The sequence below is a fragment of the Leuciscus leuciscus genome (assembly GCF_965113295.1).
Source record: "Leuciscus leuciscus genome assembly, chromosome: 2".
Taxonomy (NCBI): domain Eukaryota; kingdom Metazoa; phylum Chordata; class Actinopteri; order Cypriniformes; family Leuciscidae; genus Leuciscus; species Leuciscus leuciscus.
In genome coordinates this window covers 53063156-53087519 of record NC_138726.1, presented here as the reverse complement: position 1 = coordinate 53087519, position 24364 = coordinate 53063156, and the positions used below count along the sequence as shown (strand labels likewise).

Sequence of the window (24364 nt, the reverse complement as noted above, 5' to 3'; positions counted from 1 at the left end):
CCCTTGTGTGATCTTTCATTACATATTTTGGCTAATTTGAATGCTTTTAGCTTCCAATAAGTGTGTATTATCCTCAGTTCTGTTCTGAAATGCAACTGAATACTACACCGAATTTGACTTTAGGTCAAGTTCACCCTTTGAGAGAAATCGCAGCATATCTCTATGGTAAATCTACAGCTATTTGCCATTTCGATTGTGACTAAATTACATTAACCAGCATTAAAAGACTGTTAACTACTGGCAAGATTTAGTAATGCTGAATTACATATTTATAAAGTCATTCAATTTTGACAAAGGATAAAAAATAAAAAAACAATACAAAGAACAAACAAAACAACAAAAACAGAAATAATATAATATAGTTTGGGATCAGTAAGATTCTTTATTGTTTTTTGAAAGAAGTTAATACTTTTATTCAGCAAGAACTCATTAACCCTTAAAAAGCCAAGAGTGGAAAACGATCAGCAAAAAATCATTTCATATCACTTTTTATATCATCTATTCTAGACTTAAGTCAAACATACAAAGGAATTTTTTTATTTATATTTAGAATTTTATGAGTTGTATCTCCCAGGACATGTTGCCCCATTACGATATAAAAAAGCCAAAGTCATCAATATTTCTGTGTTTTATGTGATGCAAAATATATGTAATATGAAAAATATGCTGCATGTATGACGTCTAAGGGCCAGATTTACTAAACAGGGCAAATTAACATGCGAACGCAATTCCATAAAATCGCTGATGATAGTGGAAAGTTCTGCGCATGATCTACTGATGAAATGCAAACTAAAGAACACAGCAAATCATTTCCATAATGACCAACACAATCTACCAAAAGCAGCGCAAACTACTGTCTGGTTTAAGACATGCTTTTTATAGATTGTTGCCAAGTTTATTTAAACTTCTTAATTATTGCTCAGATCATGGAAATAAGTATTTCAACAATTAAACCATTATTATATAGCCATTTCATGACTTGTGTTGCTCAACAATCATTACTGTATTCTCAGATTTTTCCCATAGTGATAGATGACTATAGGAATTTGGCCTATGTGTCACTTCATATTTAGAGCCCAGTAAAAAAGGAAGTCATGACTTATCACTTAAAGTGTTCCTGATTACTAAGGTGAACATAAAAACAAACCATATGAATAAGAATATACTAGTTACAAATTTTTACTCATTAGAATTTAGAACACCAATAATTTTGGCACACATATTTTGGAGAAAACCATATTTATTTAATTTATTCCCCATTTATATTTTGTGTTTATTCACTTCAATTAATGGTTAGATTTTTGTGAATATTTTGAATGAAAGACTAAGAGGAGAAATTGCAGTCAGTTTGCTCACAGTCCACTGTAAATTGTAATAGATTTTTTATAATATCACTGTTTTACTGTTTACCTTGGTGAACATAATAGACTTTCAAAAACATACACACAAAAAAAAATCTTACCGACCACAAACGGCATATTTTAATAACAAGCACTGATGAATCATGCAAGAATGTGCATTTGTGTGAACGGAACTGGTGTAAAACTGAACGTGTATTAAGAAAGGGACTTTAACACAGTGGAGAAATGTAAAATAAAAGCACTTGGAGGATAAACAGGCTCTGCTCTGCTGCCTGCTGTAAAAGACCCTGAGTGGGGTATCCGTCATACCGTGTCCTGCAATTTTTTTCTAAACTTAACTTCTAAAATACCTTTTCCTCCAACACCTCCAAGTGCCCCCAGAATGTCCTTTTAACCCTGGACCCCTTCAGGACCACCAAAATTTAATAAAGACTCCTTTAACTCTCTTAGAGCAGCATGGCAGTGTTGAATTGAATTAGCCCTTTATTTTTGCCCTTCAGCCGTGGTTACTGTGTAAATCACACTCACAGGCTCTAGCCACGGACTGTCACGGTAGATGTAATTTCCTGCGTCTTATGTACTATTCACACTGTTCATTCCTCACAGTCCACTCTATCAGAAATTATTCAAGCCCTCACACCCCCATTTACACACACACAAGCACCCATGCATACACACACGGCCGCAGTCTTACTCTCCAGCCTTCGCACCAGACTCTTGTTCACGACGGCCTCCTCTGGGCGGTGCTGCAGAGCCTCCAGAGGGACGTAGAGCACTGTGATGCCTAGATGTCTACATCTGCTGTCTGTGGAGAAGAACAATAGTTGGACATCAGTAATCTGATCAGTGAAAGTCCTCCATACTAGCAACACCACGTACAGCACAGCACATCATCACATCCATCATGTCATTCCTCATTTCTTACTGCTGTAGACAGCAGATCCGGCCCACGTTACAGTGCTCTGCATGCTGGTGAAATGAATCAACACAAGAGCATATAATGGAAACACGATAAATGTTTACTGCTGCTTTTATGCCTGTGTGGCACATGTCAGCGGTCACAACTGCTGTTCATTTTCTTTGTGGCTTTCTACAGTATCTGCTGCTACTTCCATGCCGGACGGCTGGCGGTAGATCCTTTTCCTATTTAGCACCAAAACTTTGGAACAGTCTTCCTAACATTGTCCGGGAAGCAGACACACTCTGTCAGTCCAAAGCTAGACTAAAAACACATCTCTTTGACCTAGCATTAGGGGTGGGAGATATTGACAAAAATGAATATCTCGATATTTTTTTCCAATATCTCGATATCGATATTCAGACGATATTTTTGCCATCCTTCAAAGAAATGTGTGCAAACTGGCAAAGAAGTTGGACTTTTGACTTGCTGCATTTGACCATTTGACCTTTGTAGGCTATAGAAAAAACAATAAAGGAGCTAACTGAACAGAATCTGAGGTAGCCCCTACTTTTTCCACTTACAAAAAAATTTATAAAAAAACGGAATTAGGCACCTTTTGCAACAGTGATTATTAAATCAAACAACAATATTGTTGATGATAAATTCAAAGTAAAAAAAATCTTTTCAAAACGCTATAAATCCATCCATTTTTTCCCCAAAACGCTATAAAGCCATCATTTTCCCCCAAAAAATTGATAGTTTGTCTTTTTAAAAAAAAAAGTATTTTGTCTTTTATTTTTCGTGTTTGCATTTATGAGGAAAAAACAATATTACGTGACAGTTCTCCATTATGGACGCGAGCGCTCTGACTTTCAAACTTTCACAGAGACCTCAAAACAGAAAGCACAAAGCCTTTCTTTAAAACGAATTTCGTTTTGTATTAATTGTATCTTAATTTTACCAATTTCCTGGATTTAAAACATAAATACATAAAAAGTAAATACAGGAGGCTAGCACAACATAAGGTGCTTGAACTGGAGATTATATCAGCATGAACCGAACCGTGGCCTACGATCGCCTCACAGGCCTAAAAAATGTGAAATATATTTACAGAAAGCTGGTTCTAAACAAAACCATCCAAAACATAATAAAACTATGTAGCCTAATAAATGTGCATTTCTCCTGCGTTCACTAGCTAGCTTACTGCGAAGATCGCGAGTCAATAGCCTATCGTCAACATCATCTTTGCAGCCGACACACAAATTAATAAACAATTAAAATGTCTTATTGCAATATTTTACATATTCATAATCATTACTTTTGCTGGTTCTTTGAGGCAGCTTTTTAGGTTTTTGGCGTTTTGGAAAAGAGCTCTTCACGTGGCTACAAACACCGTTTCACCAAGGCACAACGGCCCTTCAGCACATAAGAACAACAAGAGAAAAAGCGCTGACTTACTAATTACGAAACTTTTATGTGGTTGAACAGGTGAAAGAATCACAAATTCCTCTGCAACTCAAACCTTCTCAGTACGAGTTATGAAGGAAGAGCATTAGAGTTTTCAACGCGTCCTCCTCTGATTGCTGTGTTGTGAACTTGTGACTGAAAAAGTGCGTGCAGGAACACATGCGCAAAACGTAGCTAGGTCTGTAAAATGTCCTTTTGTAAAATGACATATGATAAAAATAAAAATAATTAATATATCATTTAACAAAACGGTTTTGCGCATGTGCTTCTGCGCGCACTATTTCGAATTTACGTAGCCTATGAATGTGCGTTTTTGACGTCCCGCGCCAGGCCACTCGGAGGGTGCTTCCGGGAATAGTACTGCCCTAGTATTTAAAATCGCTACATATAATTGTTTAGACGGTTATAGTGTGCGTTATTTGTTTTCTCTTTAACTTCTTTCAGCTCTTTTCATGTTTTGGGGGTCGGATTGTACAAATTATGAAATATTCGATATCCCAATTTTGCATATCGTCCAGACAACAATTTGGATATTATCGTCTAAACGATATATCGCCCACCTCTACCTAGCATACACATAACACATTAGGGCTGGGAATCACTGGGTACTTCACGATACGATACGATACGCGATACATTGTTCACGATATACCGATAATATCACGATATGGCGATACTGCGATAATCGATATATTATCAGTAATAACTCACAATATATCATGTTTTAAGAAATAAAACAAATTTTTTTTAATTAGGAAAATGAATCTCCATTTATTTTTTTGGATGAAGCACAATAACAAAAACAACTTGTGTCTTATCAGTTGCAACAAAACAGTCACAGACACTATTTTTGTTTTGCTCGCAGATGATTTTTTTCACTCGGGAGAAATCGAGTGGAATCGATGATGCTCGCATGGTCGCGGCTGGCAAGTGGCAAAGTGTGAGAGGAATTACAAGCCGTTACGAGCCCCTCCCGACCTCCCGATAATTTTTAAACATGTTTAAAAAATTCGGGGAGTCGGCCCGATTTTCACCAGCTGTCCCCTATTGCCAAATCATACACAACCACGTCGATTGGGCTATACCTCAGTGGCAGCAACCATACAGCGTGCGCATACACTGTCACACGCACACACACATACACACACACACTTTTCTCTCTCTCTCTCAAGTTTTTATGTTGAAAGGAATGGCTGTTCTCTGCTTTTCAACAAATCATTTGCACACACATTTATGTCATTTTTCTATCTGAAGCTTTGCCTGCATGCATGCAACATGACGGTCTCTGTGTTTAGCGCGAAAGCCCACGTGATTGCTGCCGGCTCGGGATAAAATTCGTGCAGGACAGTCGTGCCGTACACCAGCTGCTTTGACGCGATTATCAGTTAAACTGACTCGCAACGTGTGCAATATCTCACGACCTCCCGAGTGTCCGAACTCGCACCCGCCCTAACGGCTTTTAAGATCGATACTTGGCAAGAGCGCATCGAGAATCGATCGCGGGAGAAAATATCGCGAGATATCGCCATATCCATATTTTGGCGCACCCCTATAACACATTATAGACTTCTATAAGTCAATGTTAGGCTGCATAGATTAGGTCAGCCGGAACCGGGAACACTCCCCATAAATCCTGATGTACTCGTTACATCATAAGAAGGATGGTGTCTACGCTAATATTAGTCTTTCTGTTTATCCCGAGGTTTAGCGCAGTCCGCCGGATCCAGGCCGTATCCAGATCTGATGATGGACCTGCGCCTGGACACGACGACAACGCAGTCCTGAAGTGTCAACTAGTCTCTTCCCTGTGAAGGCCTCCTTCTCCTTCCCTTTACCTCTGTACAGATAAAACGTTGTCGGGATAATTCCAGTTCGCGTGGCTACGCGGAAGCGATACAAATTCTGTATCATAAATTTTAAGGCCAGACAAGTAGTTTGTTAAGGGTTGGTTTGTAAAGAAGGACTACACGCCTGGGCACATATATATTCAAACGTGCATACCTATAGACTAAACACGTAATACACATGTGCACGCCATCAGCGTTCTCACAGGTTCGCGTTTTTAAAGTTTGCGCAGAAGGAACTTAAAGGTTTTCTGTTAGAACGGTGTCGTGTTAGCGGCCCCTAAGTTAATAACTAATGATCGTTGCGACGGAAGTGAATCAATCAAAACTAACTTTGGCTGGTCAATAACTTTATTCTAGAGCTGCTATAAAGCCAAAACAATCTCTGTTACTTTAAGTTCCTAATATCACTGTAAAGCTGCTTTGAAACAATCTATATTGTTAAAAGCACTATATAAATGAAGATGACTTGACTTGACATCAAAACGGTGCTCGCTGCAACCACTTTAAACGGCAGATAAAAAGATAATAGAGGTCTGTCACAAGAAATTGCTGGAAGAAGAAAAAGTCTGATGGAGGGAGACAGAAGAAAGAGAGTGAGATACAAAAAGTGCAAAGCTTATTGAGAAATGAAAAGAATAAAAGGAACAAGGCCAGTGTGTGCAAGTTAGACGAGCTGCTTCGTTCTGTGACGGCAGAAATGAGACATAGAAATAAAGAGAGTGTAGGAACACAATGACAGCATTCGATTGGCCTTTACAGGGAGAACAAAGACAAGCAAACGGGATACACCAGAAGGAAAATAATGAGACATCAAAAAAAAAGCGGCAAGTGAATGAGTCAGCTAACTGGGAGGCGAAAACTGTGTGCGTGTGTATTTGTGTGTCTAATCCTACAGAGTGTATGGCGTCTTTTTGTAAGTGTAGGAGTGGGAATACAGTGTCTATATTTATTCAGCACAAATTTTAGCCCAAATTCTTCCGCTTTGGTAAGTGAGAGAGATGAATTGCCAAGGCTTTACCTCATAGAGTAAGAATGAACCAAACATAGGCTGTTATGTTTGGAAAAAGCATGGCTAACATCAATATACCTGTGGCTTTTACTCAATCCTTTCATTTCAAACCTGAATTATCTCTAAAATATACCACTTAACCAGCTGAATACATCACTGAAGAGCACTTTGTGACCTCACTGTTATTTGTTAGCTTAATTAAAATGGATCCAAGGCAACTTTGCATTATGGTATTCAAGTCATCTGTATATACATCTCCATTGACTTTGAAATGTATGTCTTGGCCTCCAGGCCAAACGCCTTGAACAAGATCTACTGAACGATGTGCTAAAAGAAGAGAACCAAAAGGCAATTGTTAAAATTGCCGAACGTCTTTCTGATTACCCAGGAGCACTGCCTTTCCCCGTATAAAAAGAGCCTGTGATTGGTCGCTGTGTTATTTCTGTTTAGTCAGACTCGTGCTGCTCTGGGTGATGTGGGTGTGCTGATTGGACTGATGAGCATAATAATTGAACCATCACGGTACTCCACTGTGCCAGGTGATTACCTCTGAATGGCTGACGGTGGGGGGAGCTCAGTCATTGTGCAAAAAAAACCCAGAAAAGCACGGATTCTGAATCAGCTATGCCTGTTAAGCTGATGGAGAGTAAATCAAAATACAAAATAGGAATCTGATCTCAGGTCAGTAGTGCTTAGGCTCGACCTAATGTGAATGAAACATATATGAAAGAAGCCGACGGCAGCAATATGGATGAGAGGAAGGATCAATAACCTGTGATATGTAATATGTGAATAGAAAATGGTAGAAAAATGAACATCAATGAGCATGTACAGGTATGAAAACAAAGCACCTGGGCTGCCCTCTGCAACAGGTTTTCAATGCAAAAGAAAAGTTCTCTGCAAAATGTGTTTTTGAAAGAGTTTGAGATGATAAACAAAGACTGTATGTGAATAGTTGTAAATAAAGCTTATCGTAATATATTTTATAGGAAACTGCAAATTTCAGTCTTTCTACTTAAACATTTCACATTTAATTCAATGTGTCATTTCTCTGAAAGTATATGTGAAACTGATAAGCAATTTCTGAGTGAAAATTGTTTCAAAGTAAATCCTATAGCAATTTTCTATTCAGCGTAGATGATTTTAAAACAGCCTTGGCACCCTCCTGGCCCCCTTTTCAAGTGTTATTCATGCATTTCAATACAATTATTTAATGCTGTGCAAACTGTAAAGTGATTGCAAATAACATGCAAGCGTATACAGGAGGTTACTGGTATGCTACCGTCTTTGGAGCGCCCACACTAGATGGCACTGTGACAATCTGTCATTACCTGTAAGTTTAGTAATGAAGCGGTGCAATTCTACAGAGTAGTTGTTCTTGGCGGTCTCTGGCCAGGCAGTGCTAAGGGTGACCTGAGGTGTGTGAATGCCATTCATCAGCCTGAGGAGACCCTCTATGGCCCCTCCCCTCATAGAACCAAACTGCACCGAGCTCCTAAAACTTTCCTCTGTGATTATACTGTCCTCCGCGCGGATCAAGAAGGACATCTGCTCCACCACCTGAGGGCAGTGAGAGAAAGAGAGAGACAAAGAGTGATGTAAGATGGATAAGTGGAAAACTGTTTGTAATTCATGTTGTTGAGTGCTAATGGATCACCAGAGGTCATCACACACTGTTAAACAATGAGATCTTTGGTATTCTGGCAAGTCACCAGATGCATTGGAAATGAACAACACATTTATTATGAAAGCTCTGCATGTCCCTTCATTAAATTTAAACTCAAAATATTATTATGAAAAACAAGCACGTTCAAACCCTGAATAATCTTCAGAGTCTTTATGAGATTGTGACACAAAAGGCTCTGATTGGGACGTTAAATGTCATTTCTTGAAATAGAGCTGCCACATACCTGAGCTGGCATGGCGTAGTCCACGCGTAGGCCGGTGAAAGGGTCATGGTAGACAATGAGAAGCCTGACAGAAGTGTCTGAGATGAATTTATCCAAGGCTCGCTCACTTTCCTCTGTCCATGACTCCTTTGATATTCCACTCAATGCTAAATGCTGTTTAAATGCTTCTCTCTGGAAGAAAAAAAAAATATTAGAGAATTATAGCAATTCGAATTTTTGAAATAAAAATTATTTTTATTTCAAGACAAAATGTTGTAAAAATGTACACAACCATTCAAAAGATTAGAGTCAGTATGATTTTTTATGTTTTTCAAATAACTCTCTTATGCTCACCAAGGATGCATTTATTTGATTAAAAAAATACAGTAAAAACTGTAATCTTCTATTGCAGTGCAAGTGTGTGATTTTTAGCGTCATCTAGTGGTGAGGTTGCGAATTGCAACCAACAGAATTTATGGTGGCCGACAGGAAAATATGTCTTTTAGTCTCAGACAGCAGAGAGTAGCCAGTTAAGCAATGAGGTTTCTTTACAAAGATAAAGTAAGAAATTAGGTTTACTTAATTATTCAGTAAAACGATATGTTGTTGCGAATATGATTGTTACTTGTTCATCATTGTGTTAGTGTTTTATTCATTGACTTAAAGGGACAATGTGTAACTTTTTAGGTATTTTATTATCTAAAATGAACATTTTTATTCATAAATATGTCCTCAATGGTGTACAAATACCTCTGCTAATTATCGGACTTATCCTCGTAAACAAAGAATTTATTATCTTTATATACATGGGACGGGTAGACCACGAAGGCTTCCATGCATAGACAGTATATAAACTGGACACAGCGACCCCATTGGACTCAACGGAGACAAGTGAAGTAAATTAGAAGCTCTCACTTCCTGGGGGTTGAGCGTACTGCGCATATGCATATACATATGCTGAGTCACAGGATAAGTCTTCGTCGTCGAAAAAGTCCAAAATAGACCGTAAAAGGAAACGTGACCGGAGATTACAAAAAACAAGGGTTAATGTCGGGATAGCTAATGCAGGAGAAAGCTTTCAAAAGAGACGCTGAAGTTGCCTGCTTTCTTCTCGACAGGCAAGTCAATGTTACGTTCTTAATTACAAGCTTTTTTTCATTGCTTGGTTGTGTACTTTATTATATAATACAGGGCCGCGGGAAGTGAGGTGCAGCACTCCCTGTTTTCACAGAATTGTAAATGCAACGCATATGTTTGTTCATTAAAGGTATAGCGGAGGATGTTTTACTTCCTGGTGGGTAACCTAAACTATTGGTCCTCCTAATTGTCAATCATTCTGGTGAATCAATCAAACTTTTCAAAAAGTGGAGAGGGCGGGTCTTATCTAAAATTTGGAAAGATCCTCCGCTATACCTTTAACATTTATTCATTTTTAGCATTGTCATTTATTTGTAATTAACACTTTATGTGGGCTATTTAAAAAGTGTGAATTTATATGTTAGATTATGTTTTTAAAACATACGCGCAGAGTGTTACGTAATATTGTGTGTGCGTCGAAAGAATTTGTCTGCAGCTGAAAAAAAAAAAAAAAGAAAACCGGAGCTATGAGCGCAAGTCCACTGCCAGCGTTGAGTAACTGTACGTTCACACCGCCGCCGACTTGAGCTGCAAAGAAGCTCTGGCCGCCCTGTCAAGGACGCTTGTCAAAAAGTACGGGGAAGCTTGTTGACGCTTGAAAACACTAGGCAGTTTTTTTGTGTTCATTTCTATTTCCTGACGCTGTGCAGCCTCTTTTATTGTAGGCTATATGACACTGTAAACAGCCCAATAACCCTTTTCTTTAAACTAAAGGATCAATTTATGTCCCGTTGACCGGTCCAATGCATTACGAATAAAAGCAGAATCAATAAAGTAAAAAAATGTGATGTGAAGTCCGGTTTGAGTGTGCGCGCTGTTTGAACAAGTGTTCTCACTGATAGGCTACGCTTGTGTGATTCGCGGAGTTTTGACGAGTTTTATAGTCTTGATATTGTTTCTTATTCAAAAGTGGTGACGCCCCCCCACCCCACCAAAAAAAAACTCAGCACCCCCAACCTAAAACCTCTTCCCGCGCCCCTGATATAATATACAAAAATATAACGAATAAAGAAGGCATCACTACTAATTACCATAGTTCATGTTTTTCACAGTCAATAATTCATACTGTAACATTCGTTTATTCGTTGTGTCAAGTTGCAGTTTGTTTGAAATGACAAACCTGTTCACCCGAAGGAAAACTCAAAGTGCTATTAGAACATCCTGTCATAGCTTTTTGGTGCATAACGGCTACCGTAGATGCAACACGCATTTGAAAAAGCGAGGCGCTGAAGAGCACTATTTTTTGGAATGCAAAATACATTATCACCACTAGATGGGAGAAATTCCTACACAATGTCCCTTTAAGCTAGCTTCTTTGCCCAAAGAACAACAGTGTAGAAACATGATGGCGCATATCAATGTAAGGGAACCCACGGTGTATGTAGATAGAAATGGCTCATTCTAAGGTAATAAAAACATAACGGTTCATTAAGTAAGGTCTTTATACACCACTGAAAACATAGTTATGTATATGATATTGCATTTCTGTCAACAGACCCTCCTAAATATTAAACGATGCACCTTTAAATATGTTAAATAATATACTCTATGTATTTAATCTCACTTCATTAAACAATGTCTTTGCTCAAGCAAGCCCAGCCCAGTTAGAAAAAGTCATGCAAAAGCGCATTATTTTCCATAAACAGCAACAAAATTAGTTACTTTTTTGGAGAGTAACTCACTATGCATTACTTTTGAAAGTACCTTTCCCCAACACTTTTTGTAATATTATAAATACGCAAAATATGAGATGAGGATATGAGCTGATTTCAGTTAGACCACAGACTGGCCAAACTGGATGAAACATGATATATGGCTTACATTAAATTGAATCAACATGCTAAATTTTCTTTATATTCTAATCATTTGTAAACAACATGCATTCATTACTCAAATGAGCTCATTGTTTCTGCCTTATCTGCCTTTAAATGAATACATTGTTAGCTAACTGTGTGATTTGTATATACATTTCTGAAACACAAAACTTCGACAGTCCCCTCTGATAACAGATCACTCTGTAGAGACATGCATTTTCTGTAAAGCTGCTTTGAAACGATATGTATTGTGAAAAGCGCTATACAAATAAATGTGGATTGAATTGAATTATATGATGTGAGAGTATTTTGCATGTCAAATTGTGTGAAAAACTCCTATCATCCTCTCAGAAGTCGCGTGACACGACGCAGCACACTAATAATTAGGCATATCCCTATGCTAAAAGCAGCACATAACTACCATAAACATATTGATATTTGTCGAAAGGGCTAATGTCAGTGAATGTGCATTACTATAACAAATGTCATTACAACCGGCTCACCAGCTGCTTTTTCTACAGGGTCTCCCAGCAGGGGCGGACACACTCAGCCACTGCATGTAAATGCCATTGCCTTTTTCCAGCCAGAGGGCTGTAATTAATTCTATTAACCTCATTGATGAAAGGACAGAGATGCTATAAGTTCGCTGGCCGGCTCTGCCCACTCACCCCTCACTTTCTCTCCTCCTCCCATGCTATTTGCATCAGCCATCATTTGTGACCAGGGGTTATCTATCTCGTTTAAGCCAAAGACCTCGTCATGCGTATGCATGAGCCTGTAACGGAAATTACAGTTCAACAATATGCTTCTCTTCTTCCTCTATTTTAAAGACCACTGGGTGGAATTTAACAGTGTTTCTTGCACTAGCTTGCTGCCATCCTCCAGATTTGTGTGATCGATGAAGAGGTCTTATACGTGAGCGCGGCCCAAACAAGACCTTTAAGCCCACGGAGCATTTGGAGATCGGATGAAATATTCACTCACATCATTAGAAGAACTCAATAACGCAGATATGAAAGCACTGATTAGTAAACCAGGACCGCAGGCGCGAGGGGAAAATTATAAATTGCAGATTATAATCAGATAAGAATCCCAATCATTGTGAGGTGATTTATCAGTGTCTGTGCCTAAAGGCTTGTAATTTAGCATGTATGAGTGAATTACCAGCCGTTTCGTGTAGGAATCTACTTCTTCTGCTGAAACATCCTCCTCTGAGACAGGCTTCTCTTTCTCAACTGGAAAAAAAACAACCCATACATAAACACATCATGCGAAAAATAATTCAAACAACTAGATGACCTTTACAGTTTTGTGGAAAGAGCAGAATAATAAATAGATGGTTCATCTGCAATAACTTTGTTTTAGAATGCAAAAATGTGAATTAGAGCTGCACGATTCTAGATAAATTGAGAATCACGATTTTTTTAAACACGATTCCTCCCACGATTCTGAATAGACAAAAAAATATATATATATATTTACTAGAGATTCAGAGTCTCGGACTAAATGTAAATTGCTGCATTCTATTTAAAAATTGTTTAAATAATTTGAATGAATTATTATTTTATTTTTTTCGGGTTGTATGACGCACTTGACCTCACTTGTTTCATTACTGAATGAATCAGTGTTTTTGAACAAATCTCTTGAATGAATAATTCAATACGTGTGCATGACTTGAAGCGGCGCTGCACAGACCGATCGGTGTATGACATCAAAGAGCTATCAAGAGTGATTAGAAAGCAGATGGCTCCGTATGCTTTTGATTCTTTCTCGTGGTCATACACCGATTGGTCTGTGCAACGCCGCTTCAAGTCGTACACACCTAATGACAAACACATTTTTTAACAGTCACATGTCGCCACCTACTGGTGTAATAGATACAATCTTTATTTGAAGCGTCAATTTACTTTTTAAAAGGTAATTTAGTCTATTTTTATCACTACTGTAGACATCAGTGTTTATATCCGAATTATAAACTTTTATCCCAGTACTTCTGTGATAATTATTAATTTAACACCGACATAATGATACAGATTTGAGTGTTTGCTGTGATCGTACTCGTCAAAGGTTTATTAGACAGCCGAATCGTTGTCTCATAAGATCACGTGGATGTTTGAATGTGATCTTTTAACGATTAATCATGCAGCTCTAATGGGAGTACAATAAGAAGTGTGAAAATAAACACAATGGTCTTAGATGCAGAGGTCCTAGATTTAGGTTGTGGTAGAACTAATCCATTTGCAGCTCCTTTCCTACTGAAACCCCCTTGCACTACTTTATGGCTTTACAAAAAAATAAAAGTAGTGTCGGTGTGTATGTGAAAATGGGGTTGCATTAACTGCAGTTTGTGTGTGTGCTCACAACAGAGTGTAATTCATAAAAGAAATAAAATAAGTATGAGTGCATTAAAGGAGTTTCTGTCACAGTTTTCAGCATCACTATACCATTATGCTGACATTTTTGGCACCATTTCAAAAACATAATGACGTTAAATTCAATGCATTTTTCAGCACATTGTACAGACAGATCAGAGAGCTGCTTTTATAACGAAGAGTGTGTTTTTTTTCATACCTGCAACCTCTGGCACATCTAAAGAGATGTCACTGGGGACCGGTGTGGAGGATATGCGTTTGCTCTTGGAGTGACCTTTCAATGAGAGAGACTGCTTGGACATGCCGGAAGATGAACGGGCAGGATCGGGGCTCCCTGGGTCAGCCATCCTGAGAGACCGATACCTCTGTGTGCTCGTTTACCTTTCAGGAAGAGTAAGGCAGAGATAGAGTCATACAATAACAACAAACTCTATCTTTGCTAAAATAAGCATCACAATTTGATCAAGTCCCTAACTTTAAAGGAACCGTACATTTCGCTACTAGAGGTCACTTCTTCAAAACAATAACAAATGCGTAGCTTGATGACACCGTGAATGAGCGTGGAATCATGGGAGTTGTCGTCTTCACCTCCACAATCCACATAGCCGATGGAAAGCAATCCGACGGCACTCAGAAAACGTGTTCATGGTTGAGCTACTGTATTAAAGTTTTCTTAACATTATTGTGGTATGAAGCAGGGCGGGGCCGAGAGCCGTGGGAGTGGAACAAGGCTGGTGGAGCGAATGCTAATGAGAGATACCTGCGCGACACACCGGTCTCCAGTCTCACGGAGGAGCTCTGGAGCTTTAATTATGCTTATATGCCGCACTCCTCGTTTTGTTGTTTATGTTTATTTTACGATTCAAATGTCCAAATCATACTAAAAATACATTTGATTTGAGTGTGTTGAAAGTTATGTTATAACGTTCGTTATGTGCGTTCGTTATGTGGCTGCTATGAGACACTTGTCGCACACTGCAGTGAACTAGATCGATATTTGAATATAATATTTAAAACAGCTGGATGATATGTGTTGCTAAACGGTATGCAATTCATTTTAAAATACATTGTCTGGCAGAGAAAATGCTGTATTAATGTTACTACAAATAAAGCTTTTTCTGATTATGCTCTGTTTGCCACTTGACAAAATAGTGTTTCTAAGCCATGGTACAAACATGTTACTCGCGGGAAATCAAGAAAACAAAAGATTCAATCAATAAGACTAACCGTTTTGAGCTAGGCTATATAACGATTAGTTTTCTGTCGATAAAGGTAGCCAAACAGTTGCTCACCTGTCTAATAAAATGCATAATATATTAAGGTGTCTTTGGTGTTTCCATGCTTTCTACGGAAGCAAAGCCATAATCGAGGGTTAAACGTTACCCTGATTAAAAATAGCTGATTTCTCTGGATTTAAACATTGTAAAAAAAAAAAAATAAATAAAAAAAAATTATATATATATATATATATATGTATGTAGTATAGTAGAAAATAGGGACTGAAGAGATGTGGGAGGAGGGTTATCTTATATTATAATATATTATAATATATTATCTTATTATATTATCTTACTATCTAAAAATTGATTTGTCTATAGAGAGTGATGACAATCGTAATTGTTACATAGGAGAAAAGATAGAAATAAAAATTAAAATTGACTAATACAATGTTGGCAGTATGATGGTAGTGAGGAGTGGTGGTGGTGATGGTGATGAAGATGGTAATAAATAATAAATGGTTACTTTGCTTACGCATACACACACACACAACACACACACACACACACACACACACACACACACACACACACACACACACACACACACACACACACACACACACACACACACACACACACACACACACACACACACACACCTATACATTTACACACTTTTATTTCACTTCTGGAATTATGGAATTACTAAATTGTTCGTTACTGCACTATTTTGGTCTGTATGTCTGTCTGTTAAATAAAAAAAATAAAAAAATAAAAACAATAAAAAACATTGTTGGAAACATTTGGGATAACCTAAGTACACAAGTCAACAAAATATAAAGCCTAGGCCTAGCATTTTTATAGGTTTTTTTAAAATATATTTTAACCCCAAAATCTTACATATTGTGCCTTGAAATATTAAACTTTGGCACATAACTCGAGCCATATACTATTTTTGTGCTATGAACGTGAATTATACCTTAAATAATACGGCTTGTTAAGGACGGGAAAGTGAAAACAATAAAGCTGAGGATATCAAAAACATTAGTAATTATATATTGAGGGTTCTATATGATTTTAGTATGTTTTTGATAGAATTTCTAATGCTCAACAAGGCTGAATTTAGCCTATTTGATAAAAAAAAAATATTAAATAATATGATTAAAAAATCAACATAACCAAATTCATAATCAAATATTTTAAAATGTAATTTATTCCTGTGATGGCAAAGCTGAAATTTCAGCACCATTACTCCAGTCTTCAGTGTCACATGATCCTTCACAAAACGTAATATGCTTATCACATTACAAAACCTTACCAATATAAATGTGCACATACACAGACTTCACAGCAGAAAGCGTCGACTACTAAATGTGCTCAACATCCTAATGATGCTGTCTAGAGCTCTGTGATTTCTCCAAGACATTCTTGGTCCAAGTAAATAAAAGCATGAACAGAGGAAAAAAAAAAAAAAAAACATTTTGAACATCAGAGAAGAACCTTTTAGCACAGACTTGCTATGAGTTTCCCAGAATCACAGTATTGCCTTCTCTCATAGTCTCTTCTTAGACAGACGATATGGATAAATCTGCCTCAGTCAGGAAGCGAGAGCAAAAAATATCTAGCTCATAAACTATTTATCTTTTCCAAGCTGATGTCTCTCCCTCCATTTCCACATTTAGTTGTCAACACCAGCAGGCCCTCCTTCTTTATTGAAGCTTTGATTCAGCTCCCAACTTGTCAGTTTTGTTGAGTGCTGTATGTAATAATGCAGACAGTTTTGGAGGCAATACAAAAAGGATGAAAGGGAAAAGGTAAGACAGGGAGTCTGTGAGTAATGGAAATCATTTAAAACTGCAGATCGCGTCAGATCAGATGAAATTTGGAAGGCAGCAGGTTTGATCAGTTAAAATAAGTCTGTGAGACACTGCATCAGATGAAATGACAAAGCCAAGTTTGTGACTGATTATAGAGGACTTCGGGAATCTAGCTCTATGTGGAACTAAACCATATGGTTTTAAAGATCTAACTGTAATCTAAAAGCCTGGAGAAAGACCTGTGAGATTATACATATAGGCCTAACGTTATATATATATCACTCTTCGTTGTTCATTTACTGACTGGTGTCAAGTGACAGGGTTATTTTATAACAAATCAGCTGTTAAATGTCTTGTGTTGTGTAAAGCACTAGTTCTCCTTTAACATATTCAAAGAAGTCACCAAATATCAAAGTACGTTAACTTTTTGTTTTATAAGTTTGTCACAATTAATGTAATGTTAATGGTCTTGTTTATGGATTGTGATTCTGGTTTATTGGAAATGGATAATATAATTAAACTTCTTATTCTATTTGTAAAATATCATATACATAAAGCAAAATGTATATCGACTGTACCAAATGGTAGACTATTTTCCACTGATCTGAAGATTTTTTATGACTCTCTTAACTTCAATACAAAACAATCGAAAAGCTCTAAAGACATCTAAACTGCTGAAGAGGATACTTAATGTATTAGAAACATGATTGATATGTGATATAGGATACAGAATTTTGATCTTTTTGTTTTACGGATTCAAATGTCTCTGTATTCCCCTTTTCTGTTATCTCAAAAAAAAAAAAAAAAAAAGTACGTCAACTTTACGTAAGTTACGTAACGGTTTGTGCTAAAGGCAGATAGCAACCGTTTGTTTAGAAAATAACCGTCTTAATTTCTACAGTCTCAGTTAAGTTTCAAATAAGCAAGCAAAATATCACTCTTACCTGTTAAATATTGCTTCCGACAGCGTCTTCCAACTATATAAATTACTAAAAGAGCGTAAAGTCAAAGTTTTCAAACTGCTTCAAGCGGTAAACACCATTCAGACGCCGCTGCGCGTGGGGGACTCGTGGGGGAGTGTGGACGCGTCTCCATGGAAACGGCGCATGACACTGGCTTTCTCAAGTCATTGAAGCTTTAAGGCACAAAACACCAACTGTAAATAAATAAATAATAATAAAAAACACTGTAATGCTTGTATTTTTGGGAATAAGAAATACGTATGGCTAGCCGTTTTAACATTTAATCCTTAAATTCCATTAGGTACTAGTGCTTATTCTTTGGGTAAGTTATACTGGTACGTAGGCTACTCGTTTATTAGATACTAGCCTTGTACGTTACCTGTTAAATAGATAGACTAACCTTACTAGTACTTCTTTTTTTAGATACTAGTAGCCTACTTATTATTACATACTAGTAGGCCTACATATTCATTGGATACCAGCATTTAGGACTTATTTCAATAGTGACTAGTAACTATTGTTAGCAACACATTAAAAAATTGTTGTCATTGACTTCTATGGGGATCTGTCATTCATATATCAACTATTCAGTTTTGACTATGTATTCCAATTGTGACTGGTACATATATTTTTATATTCTAGTAGTTATTCGTTAGGAACTAACTTTTTTTGTTGTTGATATTATTAAATACTAGTACTTATTTATTAGATACTCATAATTATTTAATAACATTAGTATTTATTCATTAGATACTAGTTCTTATTGATTAGATAGGCTATAAGTTCTTATTCATTAAATACTCATACCTATTAAATAGATACTAGTACTTATTCATTAGATACTGGTGGTATAAGCCTATTGATTAGCTACTTTACATTTATTAGATACTAGTATTTTTTCCTAATGTTACTAGTAAGATTTTAAATTGATCTCTACAGTGGCCATGCTGACTATAATCTTAACATAAGATGAGTAAAAACGCAGCTGTAGAAAGAGAAGAATTGTTACTAACAATTACAAAAAGATAGTGTTTAATAAATAAGTACTAGTATACCTAATAAATAGGTAGCCTACTATGAGAAAAGTAATGGTATTTATTGAATAAATAAGTACTAGTATTTAATGAATACTTATTCAAAAATTAATAGACAATATGTGTTAAATAAAAACCTACTGGAGCGGGATTATGCTTATATATTATGTTTGCTCGCAATACTCCAATGGCACACATGGCCTTGTCTCAAGAGAGAAATGATTATCTTCTTTCTGGAGCACCGACACACTGAATGCAAAACAGCTCAAGGATGCATTAAACCACTGAAACATATGGGTGAGAAAAGACATGCTCATCGAAGCTACTGTTTACTTAGAGAAAGATAAAAGGACCTTTTTAAGGTCTATTTAATAAAACTCAGCATACGCTTTGAACTCATCAATGGTTGAATGCAGTGACATGAATAAACCCCACGACAGCCTTGGTGGATTTATCAAAGTTCGAGCACTGCCCCACAAATCTTTTAAAACCCATATTTGTTAACATTTGTTTGTCATTTGTAGCACTTCTCATACCACTCTTAAAATGTCTCTGAGTACAAATGGATAAGCTGTAGGATTTGTTAAAAGATTTGTGGGGCAGTGCTTGAACTTTGATAAATCCACCAAGGCTGTCGTGGGGTTTATTGGCCAGCAGCCATATCACCCTGTAGCCCGAGACTGGTTTCCCACTGAAGCTAAGCAGGGTTCAGCCTGGATGGGAGACCTCCTGGGAAAAACTAGGTTGCTGCTGGAAGAGGTGTTAGTGAGGCCAGCAGGGGGCGCTCACCCTGTGGTCTGTGTGGGTCCTAACTCCCCAGTGTAGTGATGGGGACACTATACTGTCAAAGAGCACCGTCCTTCGGGTGACGGTGCTGACTCTCTGTGGTCACAAAAAAATCCCAAATTTGCCCAGTTGCCTCTGTCCATCACGGCCTCCTAATAATCCCCATATGTATATACTAATTGGCTCTATCACTGTGTCTCCTCTCCACCAATAAGCTGGTGTGTGATGCAATATGGCTGCCGTCGCATCATCCAGGTGATGCTGCACATCGGTGGTGGTTGAGGAGATTCCTCCTTCCATATGTAAAAGCGCTTTGAGTGCTGAGAAAAGCACTATATAAATGTAATGAATTATTATTATTTCACTCCTGGGATTCGGTAATATATCAACTTGGATTTTAAAAACAAATTCAAATAAATTATTATTCAATTACTAAAGACCCCACATCATTAGGCACATATCAAACCTCCAACAAATCATATTTTCCCACCTCTGGCATTAAAGAAATTTTATTTTTTTCAGGGTTTTTTTCTTCTTCAGATTTAAACACCTTCTATTCTCAACACCGAAACGGACTAAATGGAACTGGTTTAAAAAGGATTTTAACCAAACCTGGTTATAAACCAAACATCTACTACTCATGTGGACATCATAACAATATAATAACTACAAATCTAACATTTGTGATCATTTTCATGGGACTGAAGTTAAAAATAGACAAATTGTATCTGTGGTCTCTTTATTTATTTTTTTAGATGTTTAACTAAATCCCTAAATTATTCCTTAATATGTCAGGTGATAATCAGCATGAAATGCCTTCATTTTCCCTATTTTTTTCTCAAAAATATCAATGCGACATGGTTGAGAATAGTGTGACGGTGCTGAAGACAGGTTTGAAGGGAGACAATGTTATCTTTTTAATTTTGTCTCTCTGTCATATGTGCCCTCTGGAGCAACACAACACAGTCTTTCTGCTGCGGATGTGGCTGACATTTCTTGCTTGTCAGTGTTTAAGTGGACACATTAACATCAAATATTCTATTTTAAAACAAAATAATGAGCTGTCATGATTTTGGTATATTTACTGAAACAATGTGACTATTTTATATTTTGTTTTAATTAAAATGATTCTTAAATGAAGTGAAAAACTTAACCCTGTCACAAGTTTGTAACCATCAATGAGAAATACACATGTGTGACAGGGTTGAGGTTTTTTGCTCAAAATGGCCTCGTGTAGTGTACAAGAGTAGACCATATCTGGCAGCAATGATGAAATAAGTAGCCTACATTGCATATACTTATGGGTTAAAATAAAAAAAATTTAAATAATAATTTTCCATCTTAATTTTATGTGATGGAGTTGAGTTAAGCTTGACAGTATCCTCATAATACGCCTAAAAAATATGAATAAAAAGTATGAAACTACTTACCTTCTTCTGCACCACTGTTAAAGAGACCTGAATGATGTCATTTCTGGTAAATTATGTCACATATGGGTGGAGTCTAAATTATTATAGGCAGAGAATGGTTGGTGTGACAGGGTTGAGTTCATAACTTTATAGTCTGTTTTTTTTTTTAAAGAGAAAATATGTTAAATTTTTTAGAAAAATATTTTTTCACAAGAAAGTAACACAAATGAATACTTACAATATTACAAAAATAGACCCTGTGCACAGTTTGTTAAATATTTTCCAAGAACAAATTCAATATAGTCATTTATATTCATTATAATGGACATACCAGCGTATTGCAAAAAGCTTTAAACATTTCATTTTGGTGAACCACCACTTTAAAAAGTCTAAGTGACTGAAATATAACCGAATCCCAGGAATGACCCACAAGGCATCCGACCCTGGGGATCCGTGAGCCTCCATTCACTCTCTGTAAAGTACAGCAACTCCGATGGCACACAAATCCCCCGGTGCCATTTACATTCCCTTTTTTCTGCATCAAAATGGTGTGGAGCAGGACTTTGACAAAAGGCATGGCTCAGGTCTATAATCTTTTATTTAAAAATGGGAGATTAAACATTAAACCCTCTAAACCCGTTGGATGAAGAGGGTGCACTTTCAGTCTCTGATAACGTCACTCACACTCAGTCCACCTCCACCCATAATGCATTTCACATTTTGATTATAGACACAGACACACACATAGACACACACTCCCTGCGTTTCTCTTTCACACCTCTACTGAGATATGTGGCTTGACAGAGCCCCTCTGAAAATCTAAGTGCAAGTTAAACTAAATGTCCCTACCGGGACCTAAAATGCTTCCCGTAATGCTTTGCATTGTCTTCTGCAGTATATTAAATTGAGCTAATGCACCTTTTGCACACACACACACACACAATAAATAAACAAAAAAATCCTCTTGAGAGAAAAATATGCCTGAAATAATAAATGGGAGATAAAGGAGGTTTTGAATATGACTTTGAAAGCAACAGTTCTTAGTGGTCGCTATTAAGGACAACCAAGAATATATTCAGCGTTTTAGAAGTCCGTTCTGAAGTCAATGGGCTTTTAAATGGGTTCTGTAACTTTGAATACATTAGGAATACCCTTTGTGTGTGTGTGTTTTTTAAAAGATTTTACTTGTCTTAAAAAAAACCGGTTGCTAACAAGTGGCTAAATGGGACTACAGAGTTTGTCAGGGACATTAAACGTCATCAGCCGAACAGGTAAACTCATCTAATCACTAGTCCACTTTCACAGCCTCATTGTGTTTATAAGGCAAATTAACTCAAACTTTCAGGGAAAATGTTTTTAAATGACGACTGACGAGTCGGAAGAGTGATGAGTGAATGGTGGTGACGCTGAAGTCATGAGACAGTGGTGTAGTTTTTACTTCAGGTGATTTTCAGGCCTCAAAATCTATCGTGCATTCAAGTCATGTCGGTAGATCGTATTTACGAGTTGAACGCACATGGACACCCCCCCACCCCACCCCGTGTTGAAAATCAAGCTTTTAGTGTTGTTTATACAGTATGTCTATGTGGTGTTCTTAATATGCTTTAAGACAAACCATGTGCAAATTCATAAGTCAACTCCATTGCTGAGTATTTTCTCATTAAAACTGTATGGAGCTTATAATATGACAAAATGATTTGAATTTGAATTGTGTAAATTTGAATTATTTGCAAGTGTAATCTAACTAAATTGAATTTTAGGTGGTAGTTTAAATAGTTCTGAATTTGATTTTTTTTTTTACGAATATTGAACGTTTGAAATTTAACAAATTGAAATGTTTTTATGGCTGAATTTTATAGACATGTATTTTCAAACAGCTAGTTTTTTTGTTCTGAATTCGTATAGTGCAAATATTCAGTTTAAAAAAATACAGATTCAAGTTTTCAAGATGAAGAAATTCGGAACTTCAAATTCAGTTTTCTAAAATTCAAGTTCAAAAATTCAAGTTCAAAAATTCAGATCTTACAGAAAGTAGGTCACAGGTCATCCACAGGGAAGAGTAAAGGATCTCAGATAAGTCGAACAGAGCATTTTGGCTGCACTGCAGTAGTTTTCTGCCGCAAACGCGGTGGTGGTTCAAGAGAATCCGTGTATCTTTCATTCAGTCGTTTTTTTATTTAATATTAAGAGTAGAAAAATGTGAAAACAGCTTGAGTATTAGATTTCTTCTAATATTCTAGTAATAATAGTCCGCTGCAGCAGTTGCACGGAGCTTACAAAACGCGTGTATTGCAACTATAGGCATACATTTAATTTTCTCATCAAACAACTAGACTAACGAATGGCTCGGCACAACAGAAGAGCTTAGACAGGGCTTTCTCTCTGTGTAGACCAGCAGTTGGTCTGAATTTGCCTATTTTCTCGACTGTATAGGCTAAGTCACGTTTTATCATGAAACACGCTCTGATTTATTCCAAAGTGACTCAGGCATAGGCTATATCATGCATTTAATGTTAAATAATCTAAATGTTGACTTTCAAAAGTAGGCGCGCCAAGAAGGCTATTCTCTGTATTTTGGTTCATTTTTGGTGAGCGCCAGAAAGATCTAAAGAGACCGAGACGCGCTAAAGCAGCGCATCATGTTGTTTTATTTATTTTTCAATGGCATGATATTTTGTAGTCATTTTGAATGTACACAAATAAAAATATACATTTTACTGTTTCGGATGATGTCATATTATCTGTATGACTAAATAACAGAGTATTAAGTTATTTCCCAGCAGTGGAACAAATCCAAGTGATGGCGCTCGCGCATCGCGCTCTCACACAACATAGTAGGATATCAGTTCTGGCGTTGCTTCATATCGCAGACTGTTCATTATCAAAATGAAACACAGTCAACCAAACATATAAAAAGTTATTCTGCCTAATTTAATTGGTCTGTTGTACAATATGAAGGGCAAGCTGTGCCGCACACAGTCCCACTCCAATCATTTCCCTTGCTGTGAAGACGCTGATTTAGCCTATAGGCCTACGTGTATTTTGGGACTCGACTGAAGTATGACGCCTTCTTTATATTAATAGTTAGCATCCACATGTTACATTGCAATGAAAACTTTTGACTGAATGAGAGATGCGCGACCGTTTCGATTTAAATAAATTTGTTTAGGCTTGGCGTTTACAAAAGGGCACAATATAGGCTATTTTTAGAGTCTGTAGCCAATATATTATTTTATTATAGCCTAGCCTACATACTTATTTTTCATTCTTGTTGTTTTTTGCATGCATTTGTCATAAGGGAAAGTAAAATAGGCAACACATAGCCTACATGTTAATAGT

General features: G+C 37.0%; 1 protein-coding gene and 1 long non-coding RNA gene across 2 annotated transcripts in view; one reads left to right on the top strand and one right to left on the bottom strand.

Annotated features, from left to right (window-relative positions):
* dnah2 (dynein, axonemal, heavy chain 2) overlaps positions 1–17903 on the bottom strand; it is a 170821-nt gene extending 152918 nt beyond the window's left edge. The window contains exons 1-6 of the mRNA XM_082147655.1: positions 17779–17903; positions 13997–14178; positions 12590–12660; positions 8496–8666; positions 7917–8145; positions 2056–2166 (exon numbers count right to left, since the gene is read on the bottom strand). Coding sequence (XP_082003781.1) covers positions 2056–2166; positions 7917–8145; positions 8496–8666; positions 12590–12660; positions 13997–14144 — 730 coding nt within the window. The 5' untranslated portion in view covers positions 14145–14178; positions 17779–17903. The remainder of the gene's footprint in view (positions 1–2055; positions 2167–7916; positions 8146–8495; positions 8667–12589; positions 12661–13996; positions 14179–17778) is intronic.
* LOC309482674 overlaps positions 1–24364 on the top strand; it is a 460652-nt gene that overhangs the window by 318586 nt on the left and 117702 nt on the right. The gene's annotated exons all lie outside the window — the stretch shown is intronic.